Raw genomic sequence first — 21,132 nt, forward strand, 5'->3', positions numbered from 1 at the left:
AGTTTATAAGAAAAATCATAAAATATATCTCTTAAGTAGTTTTTTGAATAGTTTTTTTTTTTAATTTATCCTATATTAAAAAAATAATAATACTCGTTCATCTCTTGTAACAAAAAAAAAATCAAATTTGAAAAAGGAAGACACCACTGGTTTGTTTACAAATTAAATAAAATATGTGATAGACAAATTCAATAAAATAAAATAATCTTTTTCTTAATCAACATACAAAATATATGTGTATGTGAATCTGTTAAATATATATACACACATTAAATTCAACCATGTTGTGTTTTGAGAGCACAGTTAATATATGAAAAAAAGGACAAATAAATTATAAAAAAAACTCTATTTTTATTGGTAAATATAAACAAATTTTCAACATTTAATAAAATAAATATCTTAATATTACCCATTTGGTCCAAATAACATGACACATGGAACAAGGATTAAATATCCTAATTAATAACAATAATAATAATAATTCATGATTATTATAATTATCATTAAACCTCTACTTGAACATACTGAAATACTTTTCTGAAAATTATAAATTACTACATTATTATATAATTTATATGAAATTATATATATGAAATTACACCACTGGAATGACAAACTTTCTTATTACAGTAATAATACTGTAAATTCTATTTCATTTTTCATAAAAATTATTTTAAAATTACAAAATGTTATAAAAACTGGCAAAAAGATACGATTAAAATTTAATCTTATGTTTAGTAAAATGTAAACATTCAAATAGACCTTATTTTTAAAAAAATAATATAATCATTTATTTATACCTACAATAAAAAATATTACATTACTATTGGTTATAACAAACAAATTTCAATATTAAAACATTCATTCACATAATTCTGATGCAGCAATTTCAATTTTACAATAATAACTACTCCATAAAAAGATAAATTTTCATTGAAAATGTTATATAGGGTTTCAGAAAACCACATCATTATTTTAAAAGCAATACTCATTTATATTTTTTCTTTTCTTTTTTCTACTTTTTTAAACTATAGAATAAGTAAATTGTCATACATCAATCTACTTAATTCATATTACAAAACAGGGCATCCAACAAGTCACATTGCATTTTCAGAGAATAATGTAAACTGCAGCTTTCAGTTCAACAAAATAAAAACTGCAGGAATTAATTTTGCTTTAAATTTTATATATACAACGAAAAGTAAAATTTTTGGATAATAGAAAATTAATTTCTAATAATCTGTCGACTTTTTTTTCTAATATCCATTCATTATTTTACACTGCTAATAAGGACATGATTTTGAAGGTACCTGATTTATAAATATTTAAAAAGTTTAAAACAAAGATTTTATATAACTAGCTATAAAGTAAAAATATTTTTAATATCAATTAAAATAAATCAGTAGTAACAACTTTAATAAACAAGCTGTTCAGAATTTATTGCTATTATTTATACTTGTACAAATTAAAAAATACATTTATAATAAACAATGAAAATGAATAGATGTTTCAATACTTCTTATAACAGAAAATAAATACAATACCAAAAATCTTTTTAAAGAATGAAAATCACTAGCTAAAACACTAGTTGTAACATTTTACTTGATATTTTAAAATATTTAAATATTATTACAAAATTAACATTGTGAAATCAAACCAAAATTTATTAGTTTAAAAAAAAGTAGTAATTACATACTATATACTTTTCTACTTAATACTGTTTTCATAATTTATGAAATACAAATTAAAATTGATTATAGTTTCAATGAAGGAAAATATATATATATGCAAACTTAGGTATCTGTACATATAAATATTATAATTTTGAATTTTCCAAAATAATGTATTGGTTATATCTAATTTTTCTATAAAAGATTCCTCTAAAGTACTAATATTGAAACTTCTACAATTTTTTTCTTAAGTTGTAAATGTATTTTTAGTACAAAAGCATTGATTTTAATGTACCCTTAACTTCTATATAAAAAAAATCTGATTTTTTCTAGACTGACATTGTGATAGAAAATATTGCAAAATTAAATGCCTTTTTTATGAACTAATTTATGCTTGAATAATAAAAAAATGTAAGTAAAAATGAAATTGCCATTTTCCCATTTGGTAATAGATATAAATTAAATGTTTGTACTGTAATTTTTATACACAAGGCTGGGTTTTAGATATCAGTAGAAAGAATTTACAATGATACTACTGGCTCAATAAATCTCTAAATTGGTAATTTATAATGGAATACAAAGTAAAAACAATCTGGGCTGCACAACCTGCTAATGATCTGTTCTGAAAATTTTAACATAATTTGCTAGAGATAAATAAACTTACTGTAAATATTTCTTCCCTTCCAGTGATATTAAATCAGTATCACAATAATTAAAATTAACTTTACTTTATTATTTGAAAATAAATCAGATTAATCGGAAGTAAATTTTTCATTTCTCACAACAGATCTCAGAACAAATTTACATATTTTATTTATAATCAGCAGAGAATATAATTCAATAATTATAACAATTTTCATATATAACAGTACGCACAGAAAACCTGAATCTTTAATTCAACTGTTAATAAAAATCTATATCACAATACTTTTATATTCATTTTTTTTCACAACTGTTCATGAAAATGTACTTTTACAAATGTAAGCTTTGTTAGACAATATTAAAAGATAATTCAAAAGTAAACAAGATTAAGATAAATAAAACATGAAAAGAAATTATTTCAATAAAATTAAAGTGAAAGTAAACCATCATTTTCCAAAACCATGTTTTCAGTAATCAGATTTACAAAAAAATTGAATAATTTTAATTAAAAAGAGACGCAAGAATTAAAAGTTCATTCATCTTAAAATGTAATATTTTGTGTATAATGTTCCTAACTACTAACTTTTAGCATTACATAAATACATCTGTGTATGTGCAAGAGCCAATGCCACATATCACTCTCAGTAAAGCTACAATATCAAAATTGATATAGTGTTTGCCTGTAAGTGGTATAAATTTCTCATTATTATTTTGTGGGTAAGTACTTAGCTGATAAGTACATAAAAGTGAAAAATGCTTTTTATCAAAAACATTTTTTACACATAATTTAATGTAAATTTATTCTTCATAAGGCTATTATGAAAATATTTTTATAAAAAAATGTAAGTAAAAAAGAAATTGCCATTTTCCCATTTGGTAAAAAATATAAATTAAATGTTTGTACTGTACAAGACCACACATGAAATTATCTGTAATCAACAAAATAATTAGCAAAATATAGTTTCACTTTCCTGTTTCAAGAATGGTTGTTCTGACTCTAAACAAGATCATCTACCAAATTGAAACTAGGTTTGTAGCCTGTTGAAGACAACATTATCTAGTAAAATCAAAATTTTTGATATTAATTAAATATCTGATAGTAATTTCTGAAATCTACTTCAACAGCTGAAAAATTTTGGACTGAAAATCTATTTAAAAATTTTAACAATATTTTTTAAACTAAATTATTATTTTAAGTGATCTCCTCAAAGAACTATTATAATTCATAAATTTAACTTCTGAAAAGTTTATATCTTTTGTAAATCTGTTACATAAGATTATATATTATGACAGTAAATATAAAGATAAATGACCAGTAGTACAAAATAGTAGTCATATTTAATTTATAATTTCAAAAATTTAATAGACAAGTAGATTAAACCAAAATAATAGCCAAAACCTATCACTCAGTACATCAGCAATTTTCAATTTTAAGTCTTTTCCAGTTTTCAATGCGGTATTATTTAAATAATTAAGCAAAACTTTGTAAAAGAACTTATTTGTTACATATTATGTTCCTAATTTCTTACCCAAAATCAAATGAACAGTCTGTCTGGACAAAAAAATAAATAAAATACTTTATTGAAAAATCAACAATTTTACTTCAGTCCTTAACAACTCTGATGATCTGCCTTCTTTTCAACTAATTTTGATTTCTAACATGCTTGTAATTGGTATCTTAAAAAAAATCCAACACATTTCTTCAACTCACAAGATCCTCAAAAAATTGATTAAAAAGAGAACTCTTTCTTTTAATTTCTAATTACCAAAGAAAATAGAAATCCAGATATTTTTTTATAAAAACTATATAGAATTCTAAGAAAAGATACTGAGTGATATTAAAACTAACATTACTTCACAAACAGGATTTAGTGTTAAGAACATAATTCAGATATGAAACTGTTAAATAAATCTTTCAACAGTTACCTAGACTCATTCATTTTAAACAATACAATTTTGAAAAATGAAATAAGAGCTCATTTTTAAGCTTGAGTTGAAAAAATTTTAGCATTGTAAACAACGTTCATAACTCAGAAACAAGGAAATACTTCTCACGTATACAAGAACAAAAATTCATATCTAGGAATGTAAACTTCAGTAGTTTTACTAATAAAATCAGGAATAGAAAGCGTAGGACATTAATTTGATTTGAAATCAACTACAATATTATATACAAGTCAATAACCCATTATAAATACACCACTTACTTGTTCATTTACAATTTTAAGTTTTGCAGTAAAATACTGTTGTATAATGCAGTATTATCCTATTCCAATATTATAATTGGTTAGTGCTAAAAATAACATAATACTGTGTTACATTATTGTAGTTGCTAATTGAATTAGATTTTTAAGCGCTGGATTTTTTATTATCATCATTATTAAAACTGAAAAGGGAAAAATAATTCTGAAGACAAACTGAACTGCACTAGAGCTGTAATGTACGTTATAAATGTGATGTAAAAAAATGACTTACATTCTAATATTTAAATGAGTTTCCCCAATATACTTTTAGAGCTGATAAAATTTTTCTTTCGCATATTAATAAGAATAATTTTCTACACTTGTCTTTTAAAAAGTTAAACTGTGTTTTGTCAACCCAATCAATAGGATAATAGTAGGGCAATAATTTGTGAAAGCCTTATTATCCTTGTAATTTTCATCACTGATCATTATGGATTTGAATCTCCTTAAAATTTAATAAAATTATCAAAAGATTCTGATTTGTAAATAACACAATATCAATAAGATAATTTTAAAATGTATTTTTTTATACGCAAACATGTATTAAGAAAATTAGACATCTTTCTGCCATAACATCAAGTTGAGTAAGTTCTATTTATAGAAAAATGAAAACTTCACTTTGTAAAAATATTTTAAATGACTGAAATCCAACACAGCTAACAAAGCTTTAACATTTATTGTTTTGTGTGCGTACTGCATGAACATACCACAAATAATTCAATAATTCTAAACTGTTAAAATAGCTAATATCCTACAAAAACTCATTTTTATGGAAAGCCGTTAGTACACAGAGAAATGAAGAAATTATGGATTTAGAATTCAATCATTCAAATTTATATTTTACTCACAGCATCATCTTCATTATATTCATATATCAATATCATTCATATCAATATTATCATAGAATACATCATACTACCAATTTATTCTATTAAATACAGTTTTGGTTCCAACAACAGTTAAAATATAATATTTATAATATTAATTATCTTTTATTAATAATTATTCTCAACTAATGTATATTTACCTAGAGAAAACTGGCCGACATTATATATATATATTTATATAATATAATTAATATTATATCATGTGCCATCATTAGTTAATACTATTTACAAATGTTTAAATACACACACATTTTTAATCTGCTGGTAGGTTGTGCCCTCTTTTCGTACAAGTTATATACAGACTATATATTTGTTTTATCACGGTTTTGAAATTAAAACAATTTGTACCTACAATTCTTAGATGTTGGGAACATAAAAAATACATAATGATTAAAAAAAAGACCACACATACTTTAACTGAATCTTATAAACATATCTCTATACATTAATAGATGTACAAAAAACTTTATAATTAATGACAGGATTTAAAAAAAAAAAATACTTAAGATTGGCATTATTGAACAAGTAATACAGAATGAATAAAATCAATTGACTTTTATAGGCCAATAAATGAAATCTGCAATATACAAATCAATTTACAAAACATTTGAAACAAAACATCAACACCAATTACCATTTCACTGATTAAATTATCAAGAGTATCTCACAATACATGCAAATAAATAAAAAGATATTTTTCTTCAATAAAATTATTGATGAAAATATCACATAAGACAGCGGTATAACAGTAACCCCATGATTCACTGTACTTATTTTCAATAAACATTATTCATTCATCATATTCCCAAGCAAAATAAAAAAATATTAAATAAAATAATTAATAAAAACAAAAAACTAAGCAACTGTACAAAAAATCTGAGGTGAAAATAGAGCACAATATACCAAATACATCTTCACATCATGTACATATCTACACATGTTTGCACATATGCGCGCACACACACACACACATTCGTGATAATTAATGCACAATGCAGAAACTGGTGCACAAGGCACCTTGCAAAATGATCACGACACACATTTGATTGGACATCCGATTGTTGAGTTAGGTATGTCAAAGTACCTAACTATCACACACATAAGTACCTATCACACACATAAAATTTTAAGGAACGTTGAATTCTTGATCTTTTGTTTTTCTTTTTTTGATGCATATATAATAATAATGTTCATATTTCTTATGATCTTACAACATCCCAACCATTAAGTTTCTACAACTGTTTAATAACATTCTGCCATGGCAAATACAAGGAACATTTCTAAATAATTTGTACACATTTCATACATCACTATGGCAATTTAAATAATCAGAAGTCTTATGCCAAGGTTCAGCACTTTTTTCACTGCATAATTAATTTTTTATAATTTGCAGCGTCTTTACACATTATCACTGTAGACATAAGTTATTTACAAATATCTGCATTGTTAAAAAAAATTAAAAGGAACAAATGTCAGAACTGAGATATATAAATACAAATATTGACATTACCAGCATGTCATAATGTTTCATCCGGTTCAGTCAAGATGTTTATTTCTCAGATGACTGACTTTTTAACACAATATTAATAACTTATCACAATCACAGATTATATAAGTCACTCAAATAAAGCAAGAATATCATCATTAGTTGTGGCACCAGGTGTTCCAATGTTACCATTGCTGCTTCCCCCACTACTGGGTGGTGTGGCAAGATCAGGTGGATCCAAGTAAGATAATAGTTCCATTGGATCTACCACGTTATCAGGTAATAACTGCAAAGAAAAAAAAAATACTAAAATATTTTAAAAGCCTGTTCACTGACTCCAAACTAATGAAACCTGAATAACTTTAATGATTTAATTTCATTATAGTAATATAATGTATATAATTTATATTTAATTATATTTATATAATTAATATTAAGTATATAGTTAAGTATAATATTAAATATAAGTATACATTTAAAATTATACTGTAATATATATATATATATATACATAGACATATATATATATTTAATATTATTAGTAGTATATAATACATATATACTACTAATAATTAATATGGTATACGTAATAATATATAGGGTGTCTGAGCTAAAGGTATTCAAAAGTAATTGCCTGTTTTTAAAAATAAAATACCAACTGTAATCTGTTAAATGTATGCTCAATTGGAGATATCTCCAAGATTTTTTCTGTGTACTCTCAAAGTCACTGCAATACTCATACGCAATCAAGCCAACTCAAAAAACGCAATTGTACTCAATAGTAAGCAGCTGAGATGTGGACCCCCCTACAACAGAAAGTTTAGTAAGTTATTCTTGGGGACACACAAGTTTCAATCAGTTACACGAGTTCAAGTGTTCAATGGCGTGTATGAACTGAATAGAATATTGATCCAAGGCTATTCATCAGTGGGACCTGTCTATTTGTCAGTGTGAATTTAAGAGATCAAAAATTTGTTTTCACTAACTCTTATCATCCAAAAGTTTCAGTTAGTGACAAGACTGTGGAACATGTACTTGATGTATTTACTGCCAGTCCTGGAAAGTCAATTAGGCAGGCTAGTTATGAATTGCAAATTCCTCGTTCCACTGTTCATAATATGGTTCAAAAGGGGCTCTGCTTAAGAGCGTACAAGTTACAACTCCTTCATCACATTAAACCAAATGACTGCCACCTGCAATATCAGTTTGCTACAGAGGTAATGTGTACTGCATTGAAAACAATCCAATTATCATGATATGTTATTTAGTGAGGAAGCAATCTTTCATACATACAGACAAGTTAACAGTCACAATTGTCAAATTTTTGAGTACTGAAAACCTCCATAAAGTAATTGAAAATGAAAGGGACTCACTGAAAATCAATGTTTGGTTAGGACTGCACAAACATGGCATCATTGGTCCATTTTTTCTAATGGAGTCCAGTAAGACAGTACACACATACCTCGAAAATTTAGAGAAATTTGCTGTTTTTCAGATCCCTGCAGGCTTTAGTTTCCAACAAGATGGTGCTCTATCACATGTTTGTCAAGATATTACCATGTTCTTGAACATTTTCTCCAGTTGCTGAATCGGATGAAAGGGTCCAACTATAAGGCCACCGAGATCTCCAGATATCACTTCTCTGGACATTTTTGCTTACGGATTTATTAAAAGCTGTGTATATTAGAAAAGTTTGAGATTTGGACAATTTAAAACAAAGAATTGTTGAAGATTTAGGTATGTATAATAACGCCACAGATGCTACTAAAACACCAGGCAACACTTAGATTATCATCTAGATATCTGCCAAGCTACAGAAGGTGCACACACTGAACTTGATTAACCTACATTAAAACTTGGTGAGTTGCTGTGTTCATTAAAAAAAGAATTATTAAATTGGTTCTCTTAATATAAGCTGTTATTTTTTAATACCTTTAGCCTGGACACTCTGTATATAGTGATATAGTGTGTGCATATATATATATATATATAAAAGTATAGTATTGAAGTCATATAATTAAAATGTATATTAAGTAGATATTAAAAATGTTAAAATAAATCAAGCAGTGTAATATTTGTTGGTAGTTTCATGATAGAATTAAGGTAAGATATGTCTTATCTCAATATATTGTACTAGGTGGTTTATATTAATAGAATTTAAAATATAATTTAACAATACAAAAGAATAATATGAATATTAAAATAATTAATTTTAATAAAATAATATAGCTATAATATACGTATTGTATAATATGTAGTATAGTATAAGTAAGTATTAATCAAGTATAATATAATTAAGTATACAATTTATATTTAATTTCAAGTTACTTGAATCCCTTCAAACTACTTCTCTTTGAAAACAATTGCATACCTGTCTACGGAATATAACAAATTTATTTAGATGGAGTTTAGAAACTCATGATAGTTACAGGAGACAATTTGGAAAAAGTAAAGTGTTTAATTTTTTTTAATTCGAACAAAGGTTTTTACAAAGGTTACAAAGCTGGAAATGAAAAAACACTCACTTTTAGAGATTAACACAGAGTAGTATTTGGAATTGGAAACCTGATGAAATTTAGTCAGCAAAAAATTCCATTAGCTATTTCGTGTTAGATTGATTCCTGTGTAAATTAATATATGTGCTACTGAAAGCAAACACACTTATGCTAAACCAAAAAATTCAAGGAAGGAAGTTTACACAACTTCTAATTTTTTATCAATCATGATTTATAGCATACATGATAAAGCTGGTGTCACTGATACCAGTCATATAAACTATTACACAGATGATACAAGTAAAATAATTAATATTATATTCAGCCAAGTTGTCATCAACATAACTATATCTGTTGTACTTTAAAAATTGTAATGAATATTAGTTTACAAAGATTATCTATTCACTGAATTCATAGTCACAAAATAAAAAATTTTCTTAACAACAAAAAGAGACTGACTTTCAGTAAAGTCAACTGAGTATTTTACTACATCTTCAAACTATATTTTTATTTACCCAAAAGGTTTTTTTAAAATATTTTCATCATAATTTTTGTATTTTAAGAGACATCCATCCACTGCTACAACCGTTAATCATGAATTAAAGTAAATGGTATGCAGGGAAGCTAAATTCAATGCAACTTAACTTTATTATCATCAATAGGTACCAGTTTATGAGCCTACAGCTGGTTAGCATTCACTCATTACATCCTTCAACTTCTAGAATGCTACTCATTAAAAGGTGTTCCAGCTGTTGGAGAATCATCAGGTTGTAATGAGATAGCATAAAATAAAAACTTTGCATTATGTTTTATAGCTCATTTTAAAGATAATAGTAAATGTACAAAGTAAATCTTACTGCAATTTACAGTTACTCATTTCAAAATAATAATTTTTTTAAAATAATAAACCTACAATTTGGAGATCATAATTGTTGAGAGTCGCTTGAATTTAATTATTTTATTTTTATTACTGGTAATTTCTTCATGTATGAATTATCAATTAACGATCAATAATATACATTAAATAAAAATTATGAGTTCATAATACACCTATTGGATCTGCTATTACCTTCATTAGATGTTGAAATATACTACTAATTGGAGAGTGGTACTACTGTACTTCAAATTCATAATTTTTATGTTAAGTAAAAAAGAAAGACCAGAAGGAATTTTTTACTTTCTTCAAATGAAATAATTTGTTAATCTTCAAAAGAATAGTTTCTTCAAAGTTAAATTTTCGTTTAAAATAAAAACTCTGTTTACTAATGAATCATCACCATAAATCAATAAATCTTATAAAAATAAAGAAATTATTTTTAAAATAAAAAACTGAAATTACCTGTAATTTCAATCAGTTAAATATTAATAAGGTAATATTAGAACTTAATTTAGATCACCCTGTAAGTTAATAATTATAAAACAAACTGTTACTAAACTGTTTACTGTTTAGCCAAACAAAAACAATTATTAAACTTTTTATTGTGATATAAGAAAATCACAATACAGTTTTAAATACAACTCTAAAGTTCAAAGGAATGTTTTTATGATAAAGTAAATGCTGTTATGAATAACAAAACACAAACTAATTCGTTAAAACAAACTGTTACTCTACTCAGTCAGAATACAGTAAAGAATCACCTACATTTATGTCTTCTAGTCAGTCAACAGTATTCAAAAGATAATTGCAATTTACTGAATCAATTTCAACACATTTTATAGTTAACATGAAGAGTTCATTCATCAAGTTTATAACACCATAAAATTCATATTAAAAGTCAGAATGGTTACCATTGTGTACATGTACATAACACAAGCCCGTACAAGTATATCTTGCAAGCTACAATTTTATATTCATATTTCTACAATTAAAACAATGAAATGGATAAAATTAATGCAAAACAAATTATAGAACAACTTTATATGTAACTTATCTTTATATACTTAAACTCAGCATTTAGTGTATTAAATATTTTATTTGAATTTCCTTCTGCACGCATAAACTTATCTATGTAAATTATTACAAAAACATTTGTATAGTGCAATCATTTTATCATGCGCATAGTGATACTAAACACTATAATTTCACTATGCACAACTGGTAATGTCTTACAGCAAGTGTTGCAAATATCTACTTTTTCTGAAGGCAGTTCTGAACCCTTCAACCATATGTTTTGACACCCTTTGTAGGGCATCAGGGCTAATGGAATTCATCTCTGCAGTAATGGCTCATTCTAGAGCTTGTAGAATACGTGGATTTGCACAATATAGATGTCCTTTCAAAAAATCCCAGAGAAAACAGTCTGGTGATAATAAGTCAGGGGAATGAGGGGGCCACATACCTTTTAAGATCATGCGATCATCAAATATTTCTTCTAAAATTCCTATAATGTTTTATGGTTATTCAATGTCAGTGAGCTCAAGACAAATGATGAGCGCAATAAAATGATCGCACTATATTATAACCAATTAACCAAAAAATAATACTATCTACAAATACTAATGATTATAAAAAATTTGTTGAACTTACGTTAAGTCCTTCCTGGCCTTGGCCTTCACCATCAATAACAGCCGCAGGATCAAAATGAAGATCTGAGGGAATTTCGTTGTCTTGTGTTGCTCCTGTATTTGCAGGGGTTGTGGTCGTGGAACTGTCGGGGGCGGTGGATGGGGGCACACTGGGCGGCCCACTGCCTCCCGTTCCCCCACCGCCGCCCCCTCCGCCACTGCCTGGAGTTCCGCCAGGCGTATGAGGTGTATGTGGTGTGTGTGGTGTGTGCGGTGTGTGAGGCATCTGTAATTCATAATAATTCCTAAAATCAGTATGTTAGTAGAAACTTCACACAAAATTTAATAATAAATTAATTACCCAACCAAAAAAAAATAAACTTATAAAATCATGCCAAATTTTGACTGATGAATCGTCAATATAAAACTTAAACAGGAGACTCTCTCAAAAAGAAGACTGGTTAGTGGCATGGAAAAAATATAATACTATAATTTAAATATAAAAAATCTAACTTCGGCTCATAAAAATATTAACAAATGCTAAAACCGATAAGCTCTCATCAATTACATTTTTTAACCAAGAAGAGATGAACTCTCATCTTAAGTAATATTTTAAGGAGTAATTTTAGATTCTTACTGCAAATTAAATAAACATTATCAGCATCATGAAATACTACTGGTAACATATAAAAGGCAACAAAACAGTTTTACACATTTTTCCTCCTAGATTTAAAATTTAGGAAGATATATTTATATGACATTAGTATCATATATATTTATATGATATTAGTATCATCCTCCTAATAAATCATTTTCAGAAGCTGATATTTTATTTGAGAGGCCTGAATAAAATTGATAAACAACAAAATTATCAGTTTTTTACATAATACGCTTGGATTTATAGTAAACTTTAAAATTTACACAATCTTTTATTAAGATCTATATTTTTCATTTTTTTATTATGAACAATATTTTTAATAAGCTTAACGATAAGAAAATAAAAAATTGTATAATATACTCACTTGTTCATTTAATGATTTTTCCATAGCATTAAGAGGGTCCAAAGAGCTGACAGAATCACTAAGGTGGGACAAAGGACCACCTGGAAATTCTGAGGCAGTAGTAGTGGTAGTAGTGTTAGGAAATTCATAGCTACTATTGGAACCTCTATTTACTGTTCCCGCTGAATAAGCGGGTGGTCCTGATGTCATCATTGATCCACTAGCAATGCCTATCAAATTAAAAAAAAAATTATGCATTAAATTTTCACAAATTAGTCTCAATATTTTAGATAGCAGACCAATTTTTGCTTATTGATACTGCTATTAAGTGTTTTCCAGTATTCTTAATGGTTAAAGAATAATTATTACCTAATAATACTAAAGGAACCCTTAACATTAGGATAATGAAAATTAATTACAATGAGATTCTGAATGATAGTTTTTAAAACTTGTAATTTTGATTTTCAATTTGAGATTACACATTTTTTAGTTTGATATCTATATGGAAATAAAATTTTCATCATATTATAATTATTACAGATTAATTAACTCAGTCTAACAGTATAAATAAGACAACTAGTTAAATTAAACATAAAAGCCTTTCACTCAACAATTGGTTTTAAGAAAAATCATACTTTGCCCATATGGGGAAACTTTATACAGCAGTAAATAAATTGAAGCTAATGTTTTACCAACTCAAATAAATTTTTCTGTTTAAAAAATGTTGATAAAAGATTTGTCATTAAAATTACTCTGTATGATAAAAAAATTGTCTATTTGCTTTAGTAATTGGTAGAGCTAACAAGATTGTCAAGTTCTGCTCCTCATCAGAATTATAGGTAGTACTTTTAGTTTAATTTCCCCACTTCTGTTTCCTTGGCAATTTATAAAAATATCATCAGTAGTTATAAATCAGAAATTTCAACACCTTTATTGCTAATTATGCAATTTTTAGAAGCTATTATTATATTACCTTCAAACAGAGTTTCTTCTATACTTTTTGGTCAAAATTTCTACCGATTACCTTTCATCTCATTTTCATAATTTGAATTCTGAAATCTAATTTAGCCTGCCTTTTTACATCTTATAAAACTTACCTTTTTAGAATTATTTTGAATAGTGATTGCAATATTTATGTACTAAGGCAGTGATAATATGAACAGTTTTTAAAACATCTATTTTAACTGTTTACTAGCTAACATTAAGTAGATAGGTAGTTTTGCTTGTCTATATTTTCCCTGTAGTCAGTACGTATAGTGGTTAATACACAGCTCATATTGGAAACAAGAGCATCTGACAATCATGCTTTCTTTACTATTTCCATTCAAAAATAGTTTATATTTTCTATTATATAATTTGTATATTTATGCGAGCAGTGTACATTTTGTGTATTATATAAGTTACTCTTTTGAATAAAATTCAAAATAATAGAAATAAATTTTGTTTTAATTACATTTAATAAGCAGGTGACCAGATTATTAAAACAATTCCAATCTGATTTTTTTTTTGACTCCCTGAACATGGCCATTTAACCAAACCTTTAACAATTTGGTACTATTACAAACCTTTAACCACTTCCAGTTTTTAACCATTAATTTATTTCATCGACTCGCTACAAAAAAATGTAGTGATCAATTTCCCTGCTATGGAGCAATACTAAATTAGAATAAGTAGTATAAAATTCAAGATTTAAATAAGTATAGAACTATTATAATAACTTATTGATCTTACTATTCATGTCAGGAGGAATGTAAGGAGACATTGACTGGCTCATATCCCAGTTATTCATGGTAGGCATATTCATGCTACCAGGAGACATTGCCTTATTCATCCTTTTGGCTCCACATGAATCACCATCATCTTCCGTCTGAAAAGTTATTTATAAATATTAGTAACTGATTATACACGAATACAAATAATATTTGACCTTAGTAAGAAACTGATACATAAATTAGCTAGACCAGATGAATTCATTTTTTTCTAGATAATGTCAATGCACTATTTATTTCCCAATCTTTTTTAAAAAAATCTTTGCCTGCACACCCCATTCTAAGTTCTTAGTCATCAAATGGTAGAATTAAAAAAATAAATAAAAATTATAATGAATATTATAGATATCACTACTGCCTTTCATACAGAAGTGTTAATCACGGTCTTAGTTAATTATAACTTCATTTTTTTTCCAGTGTCAATCACCAACCTAGATACACTTATTTTAATTTAAGGAATACAAAATGACAATAGAAGGAAGAACCACGAAGAAGACAGACACTGGAAAAGACTGTACAACTAATCCATGAAGTGCAAAAGAAAATATTACGTAAGAAATATTCCTAACAATTGAAATACAAAATTCAGAACAAAAAAAATATATTCTTGTGTAAAATTAGGGAAAATAGCTACCAAAACATTTGAAATGTTTAAAATTAGGTGCAAAGAAGAATTTTAAAAAATCTGTGTTTACATGACATAAATGATCTGATGAATGGTGAGATTGATGGGGAATGATGAGAATGGATAGACAGTCCCTCAATTTTCTGAAAGCAAGATTGATAAAACTGATTCAAAATATTTTAATCAAAGATTGAAACTTAAGTTTTTCAGTGTTTGAAGAAGTGTCGGGGATTAATAGAGAAAGAGTACAAAAACTTTTGTTTATTGTTTGCAAAAGAAAATGTATGCACACATTTTGTTCCTAATTTGTTATCACAGGAACAAAAACATCAATGTCCTGGATTATCTGGTGAATTCATTAAAATACTTTAAACTGCACTGTACTGGTGATTAAATTTGGTACTTCATGTACAATTCAAGAACAAAGCAAGTAAGTTCAATTTGAGTCTACCTATGAAACTGATATCTTACAAAAATGAAATTGATAAAAATTGCACGAGAAAATGATTGATTTTTATACCAAAGGTAACATTAATTATGAATTTATGCCAGAAAATCAGACTTTAAGCATTAAACTTCATAAACACGTGTGATGATGTGAAGAAGAGAGAGAAGAAGAAGATGAAGAAGAAGGAAGACCCTCTACTCGTCCCAACATCACGGACTGGAGTCCGGAACAGAGCCCAGCAAAGATGCGTCCTAGAAGGCAGCCATAACAGTGGATGAAGAACTTCTACACAACCTCTCCTTTCTAAAACTTACTAATTAGATCAAAATAAACCAGCAATTGCGACTCCTCCAGAGTAGGGGTCGCATTGCTCCCTCCTCATAGTTAGTGCCCCGTTGTGGCGTAGACGGTCTGAAGGGGAATTACGTCGGGAGGACAGGCTTCATAAGCCTAGCCTTCTGCGGTCGGCCCATAAAATGGGTTCGATAACGCTGGTTCAACAACGGATTGGAATGCAACTAAATCCGTTAAATTCACTAAATAATAATAAACAAAACTTAAAAAATTAGACCCGCCATTTAAAATAACCCTTTTAAAAAAAACAAGCCCGATTAGAATGATCCAGCAGCAAGGGACTCTGTCCAGGTTCTGCGATAAGTAGGGAGAAATAAACTCCCGCCAACTTTGCATTCCATTCCATTCCATGTGATGATGTGATTGGCCTGGCAAAGATGTGATTGACATGATAAATACATTTATCGTGTTAAGCCTTTAGAAAATCATTAAAAAGAATATCAAAGAAAATAATTTATTTGGCATGAAAATGCACCAATATATTCTTTAATGAGAAACGATATTTGAAAATGTCTTACTGACTCAGAAGACTTCCATGAGCTAGCTGAAGACATTCCAAAGTAATCATTTTCCTGGTAAATCTAAAGTAATTTAAATCATTGTACGGAAAATGTAGAAGTAAAAATTAAGTAAAAACTAAGTAAAATTAGAAGTAGACAAAGACCATAATGAAAAAAGTTAATAATAAATATTTTTAATTTATTGAGTATGTGTTTTAGAGGCCTCAATCCAGGAAATTTACTATCACACAGTGAAACAGCCCTAATCTCCTTATATATATATGTAACAATCACATTTTGGTACATTATGGAACCCATTCAGGAACATTCCATACTAATATTTCAATTTTAGTAATAAAAATAACAACACTGAAAATAACAAACAAAAATATAATTTAATGTGTGAAATACCTTAATTCCTTGCAGACTTCTAGCTGGCTTCCAGTTAGCTGCTGAGTCAATAGTTACTTCGTCTACATCAGAAGGATTTAAGGTATTTAAAATTCCCCAAATATATTGATCTACTTCTAATCCTTCTAGCTGAGCAGGTTTGCTGAAAGAAATTGAAAGAAATTAGTCGTTATGAATATAATAATTTAAATTAACCTCTTCTCAAATAAGTAAACATACAAAAAAAACTAATAATTACACAAGGACATTCATATATGTTTTTTAATGAAAACTATATTTGTAGATAATTATTAAGAAATTTACTACTGTTAATTAATTTTTTATAAAAGAGGAATATAAAAACCACTGCTAAACATTACAGTATGAGGTAATCATTCCTAAATTACATATGCAACCAAAATAGTTCAAAGAACATGCAACTAGGCAAGGCATTAATCAAAGTTTAATGATAATACATATTTCTTTTCATTTCATACCAAGTATAGAATGAATATCTTATTAAGTAAATTAACTAAAGTTAAAATGCAGTAATTTTATTATATTTGTTCAGACAACCAGACTGACTAAAGAAGATACAAACATACAAAAAGGGACCTGATACTCTGACTGACATTTACAGTCATTCAGGAACAAAAATGTTTTAAGGATGAACACCTATAGTTAAAGAGGTATACAAACATATTAAGGGTATCTGCTTTATTATGTACTGCTTATTTAGTGATCAAAATTTTTCTATCTTCATTATATTTATAAAAAAAATAACAAAAAATTTCTAAACTGTTTTGAGTTAAATATTTAAAGAAACATTCTATTTATAATTTCTGATACTAATATAATAATTAAAATTACTAATTAGTTCTAAAATATGATAGTTATCTATTTAATACATTTAAATAATTTAAGTTAAATTAATACATTTTTCAATTTACTTACTTGCAAACAGGACATCTCCATGAGCCACGCTCACAGTTAAGTTGTAGGTAAGACTCCAGATCAAAACACTGAATGTGTTTGCAATCATGTCCCCTTGCAGGTAATGTTATCTTTTTGAATGTTATCGGGCACTTCAGTGAGACCTGTAAAAATTTTAAACATTTTCTTTTTTTTAAATACATGCATACAAGTACTACACAATAATGTGATAGTATAAATTCATTTTACAGACAATTAAAATTAAAGGTGTTTTTTGCAAAATGTTGGCACACAAAAGAATCTGTGAAAAGATCTGTGTGTTATTTGAGGTAAGGTGTTCCAACATATCTTTAGTATTAAAGCACATAATACTTGTACATTTGAATTCACTAATTAATCATGTATGGACATTTTTTTACAAGCTATTAATGGCAATTCTTTTTTATTACCAACTTCTATTATTTTCATATGATTAATGTTTAATAATGTACTAAATATAAACAATAAAAATGTATTATTTATAAGAATAATTTTTAAAATACTGACTAAATTCTCTTGCATTTCTTTATTGTTTTATGAAAACAACAGGGATATCAATAATAAACTTATAACAGCATTTATTGTGTATTAGTTTCAGTAAATTAATTTTGATGCAGTGCAATATTTAGCTAAGCTACATTTAATGCTATGTTATGTACTAATATTAGTGGTAAATAAAACAAGGTTTAATGTGTACACATTAAGTGGTTTATCATTTTCTATCAAAATAATTATACCAAATCACATTCAAAGATGATGATGATTAATTAAAAATGTAATAAAAATACAATCCTAATGGTTGGCAAAAAAGACAATAGAACAAAGAAAACATGAATTTAAATATTACATCATTCCAGCCCTGAACAACAGAAATTGCATTTTGTAATAAATTACAAAATTTTCAAAAAAGAAAACAATTTGACAAATTAACAAAATCATAAATAAATATGTTTTAAAATAATTACTGAATTTAATAACAACTAAGGATGCGGGATCCTGTAAAATTGATTCTTGGAATTAATATAGTAAGTTTAACTTATCTATTTACTGTTTTGGTGGTTTACATTTCATTCAATATTAAATTGTATTAGTGCAGTAATCAGGATAGAAATTTTTTAAAAAAATTATATATACATAGATTTTTTTCAGGCAAGGAATTATTTTAATCATGATTAAAGATGTGGGATCCTGCAAAAGTACTTTCATGAAAAATTAAGGAAAGATATGTTTTACCTCAATATTCTGTACTAGGTGGTTTGTTTACTAAAATTTAAATATAATTTAGCACTACAGAGGAATAATATGAATCTTAAAAAGATAAATTTCAGTAAAATAATATTTATATGTATCATCATTAAATATTACCTTAAGAGCAGTTTGTTCAACTCCATCTCTGTCACCTGAACAACCCATACCAGATGGAGCTGTATTACTGAAATTTCTTTTGATCTTAGCAATGCAGTGATCAGCAGTTAGTAACCTTTTCCTTAAAAGGCCTTGTAGTACACTTCTTACACTTGGCCGGTGAACCAGTTGAAGAACAAAAAGGTGAGACTGAAAAAAAATAAACATAAAAAATTAATAAAAAAAACAAAATCAATACATTTTATACAACAGTTGAAATAAACTGTTAAAATTCAAAATATAATGAAATTAATCCAATTCTACATCACACTTTCACTAGAATTAAAGAAGTACATAATTAAACTATTGAATGTGTATTGCCAATTTTTTTTAAATACAACTGTATGCAAGAAAGTTTGACATAAAATATAAAATAAGAATCAAAATTATAAGTCTCAAATTTTCAGAGGTTAAGTTACAAGATTTTAGGTGGTAGATACAGTCACATAATAATCTGAATAAAGTTTGATTTAATATAACCAAATATAAAGATGGCATTATTTCGCAAGAGCCATTTTTTCACAAGATGCCATTTTTTTTTCATTAAGAAAAAAATGGCATTAAAATAAGAAATATAAATAGTGTTATAACCAGGACCAGATTTACATATTTTGCACCTATGGGCTCAGGTAAAATTACCGCCAATACTACCTTCCCCAGATCCCGTACCTCCCCATCAACTGTCCTCATCCTGAATCCAATTTTTAATCAATGCCAACTATTACTACTGAATCACCTTTACAAATCATAAAATTTTTAATTTTTTTTGTAAAATTTTGAAACAATATAGACAATTTATATACCGATACATATAACTGTACACTTACTACGTTAAATTTTTATACTTTACTACTAAAATTACAAAGGTGAAAATCAACCTTTCAAAACATGGTGTAAAAGGTATTAATAGATAACAACAATTTTCAAGAATAATATGGAGGTTATATTACCACTATAAAAACTAACTTATATATGTAGAATTTTTAAAGAAGTGAAACTGTAGTACATCAAAACTGCTTAAAGACTTGCTTTGATATAAGCAAAATCATTATTTAACATCATAAAAAATCAAGTTTAATATTCAAGTTTTTTTTCAACTGTTAAAACAGCTAGATGTTTAAATGAAGAGGATCATAACATTTATATTAATACCAACGAATCAATTTTATTTATTATTGGTTTTATTATTATTTCAATTTATGATATTATTACAGTGAAACATTTTTTAAAAATTTTATGTAATATAATTAATCGAGAAAATGGTAAATGTATTTCTATATGTATTTATGGTCCACCTAATTCTAATTCTAATTTTGGAAGTGCAAGTTAATAATGTTGCCCCTAAAATACTAAGTAAACTGCCTTATTAATTCTATCAAACAGAAATGTTTTTCCGACTGATGAATCTTTTTCTGTAAGACACAATTGTTATCTGGAATAGTAAATATTTAATAGCAGCCGGTTCTAAAAAACCTAATCCTTTTATAAGTGGATTATTGATTTGTTGGGGTATAAATCTATTAATTTGTTAGGATGCTTACTCTTCTGAATAAAAGTAGATCTCAAATAATTTTTTATGATATGGAAAATGATCTTTCAGCAGCAAAGTTTGTTGCTGGTGTACATAAATTCACTTTAAGGCAAATATTTATGTTAGGATATAAGTCTGACAATTTTTTAATTTTATTCATCTGTTAAGTTGTGATTGTGACATTTCTTCAGCATTGATATCATATAATTT

At 26.8% G+C, this 21,132-nt stretch overlaps 1 protein-coding gene across 5 annotated transcripts in view; it reads right to left on the reverse strand.

Annotated features, from left to right (window-relative positions):
* Positions 1-1,793: 1,793 nt before the first annotated feature.
* The window catches only part of tna (Zinc finger MIZ domain-containing protein tonalli), a 160,748-nt gene continuing 141,409 nt past the window's right edge, over positions 1,794-21,132 (reverse strand). For all 5 annotated transcript variants that reach the window (XM_075378432.1, XM_075378412.1, XM_075378419.1 and 2 more), the window contains 7 exons: positions 19,353-19,541; positions 17,970-18,112; positions 17,037-17,178; positions 14,661-14,796; positions 12,951-13,159; positions 11,951-12,214; positions 1,794-7,214 (listed from right to left, as the gene is read on the reverse strand). In XM_075378432.1, coding sequence (XP_075234547.1) covers positions 7,059-7,214; positions 11,951-12,214; positions 12,951-13,159; positions 14,661-14,796; positions 17,037-17,178; positions 17,970-18,112; positions 19,353-19,541 — 1,239 coding nt within the window. In that variant the 3' untranslated portion in view covers positions 1,794-7,058. The remainder of the gene's footprint in view (positions 7,215-11,950; positions 12,215-12,950; positions 13,160-14,660; positions 14,797-17,036; positions 17,179-17,969; positions 18,113-19,352; positions 19,542-21,132) is intronic.

Source organism: Lycorma delicatula, chromosome 1, assembly GCF_047948215.1.
Source record: "Lycorma delicatula isolate Av1 chromosome 1, ASM4794821v1, whole genome shotgun sequence".
Taxonomy (NCBI): Eukaryota; Metazoa; Arthropoda; class Insecta; order Hemiptera; family Fulgoridae; genus Lycorma; species Lycorma delicatula.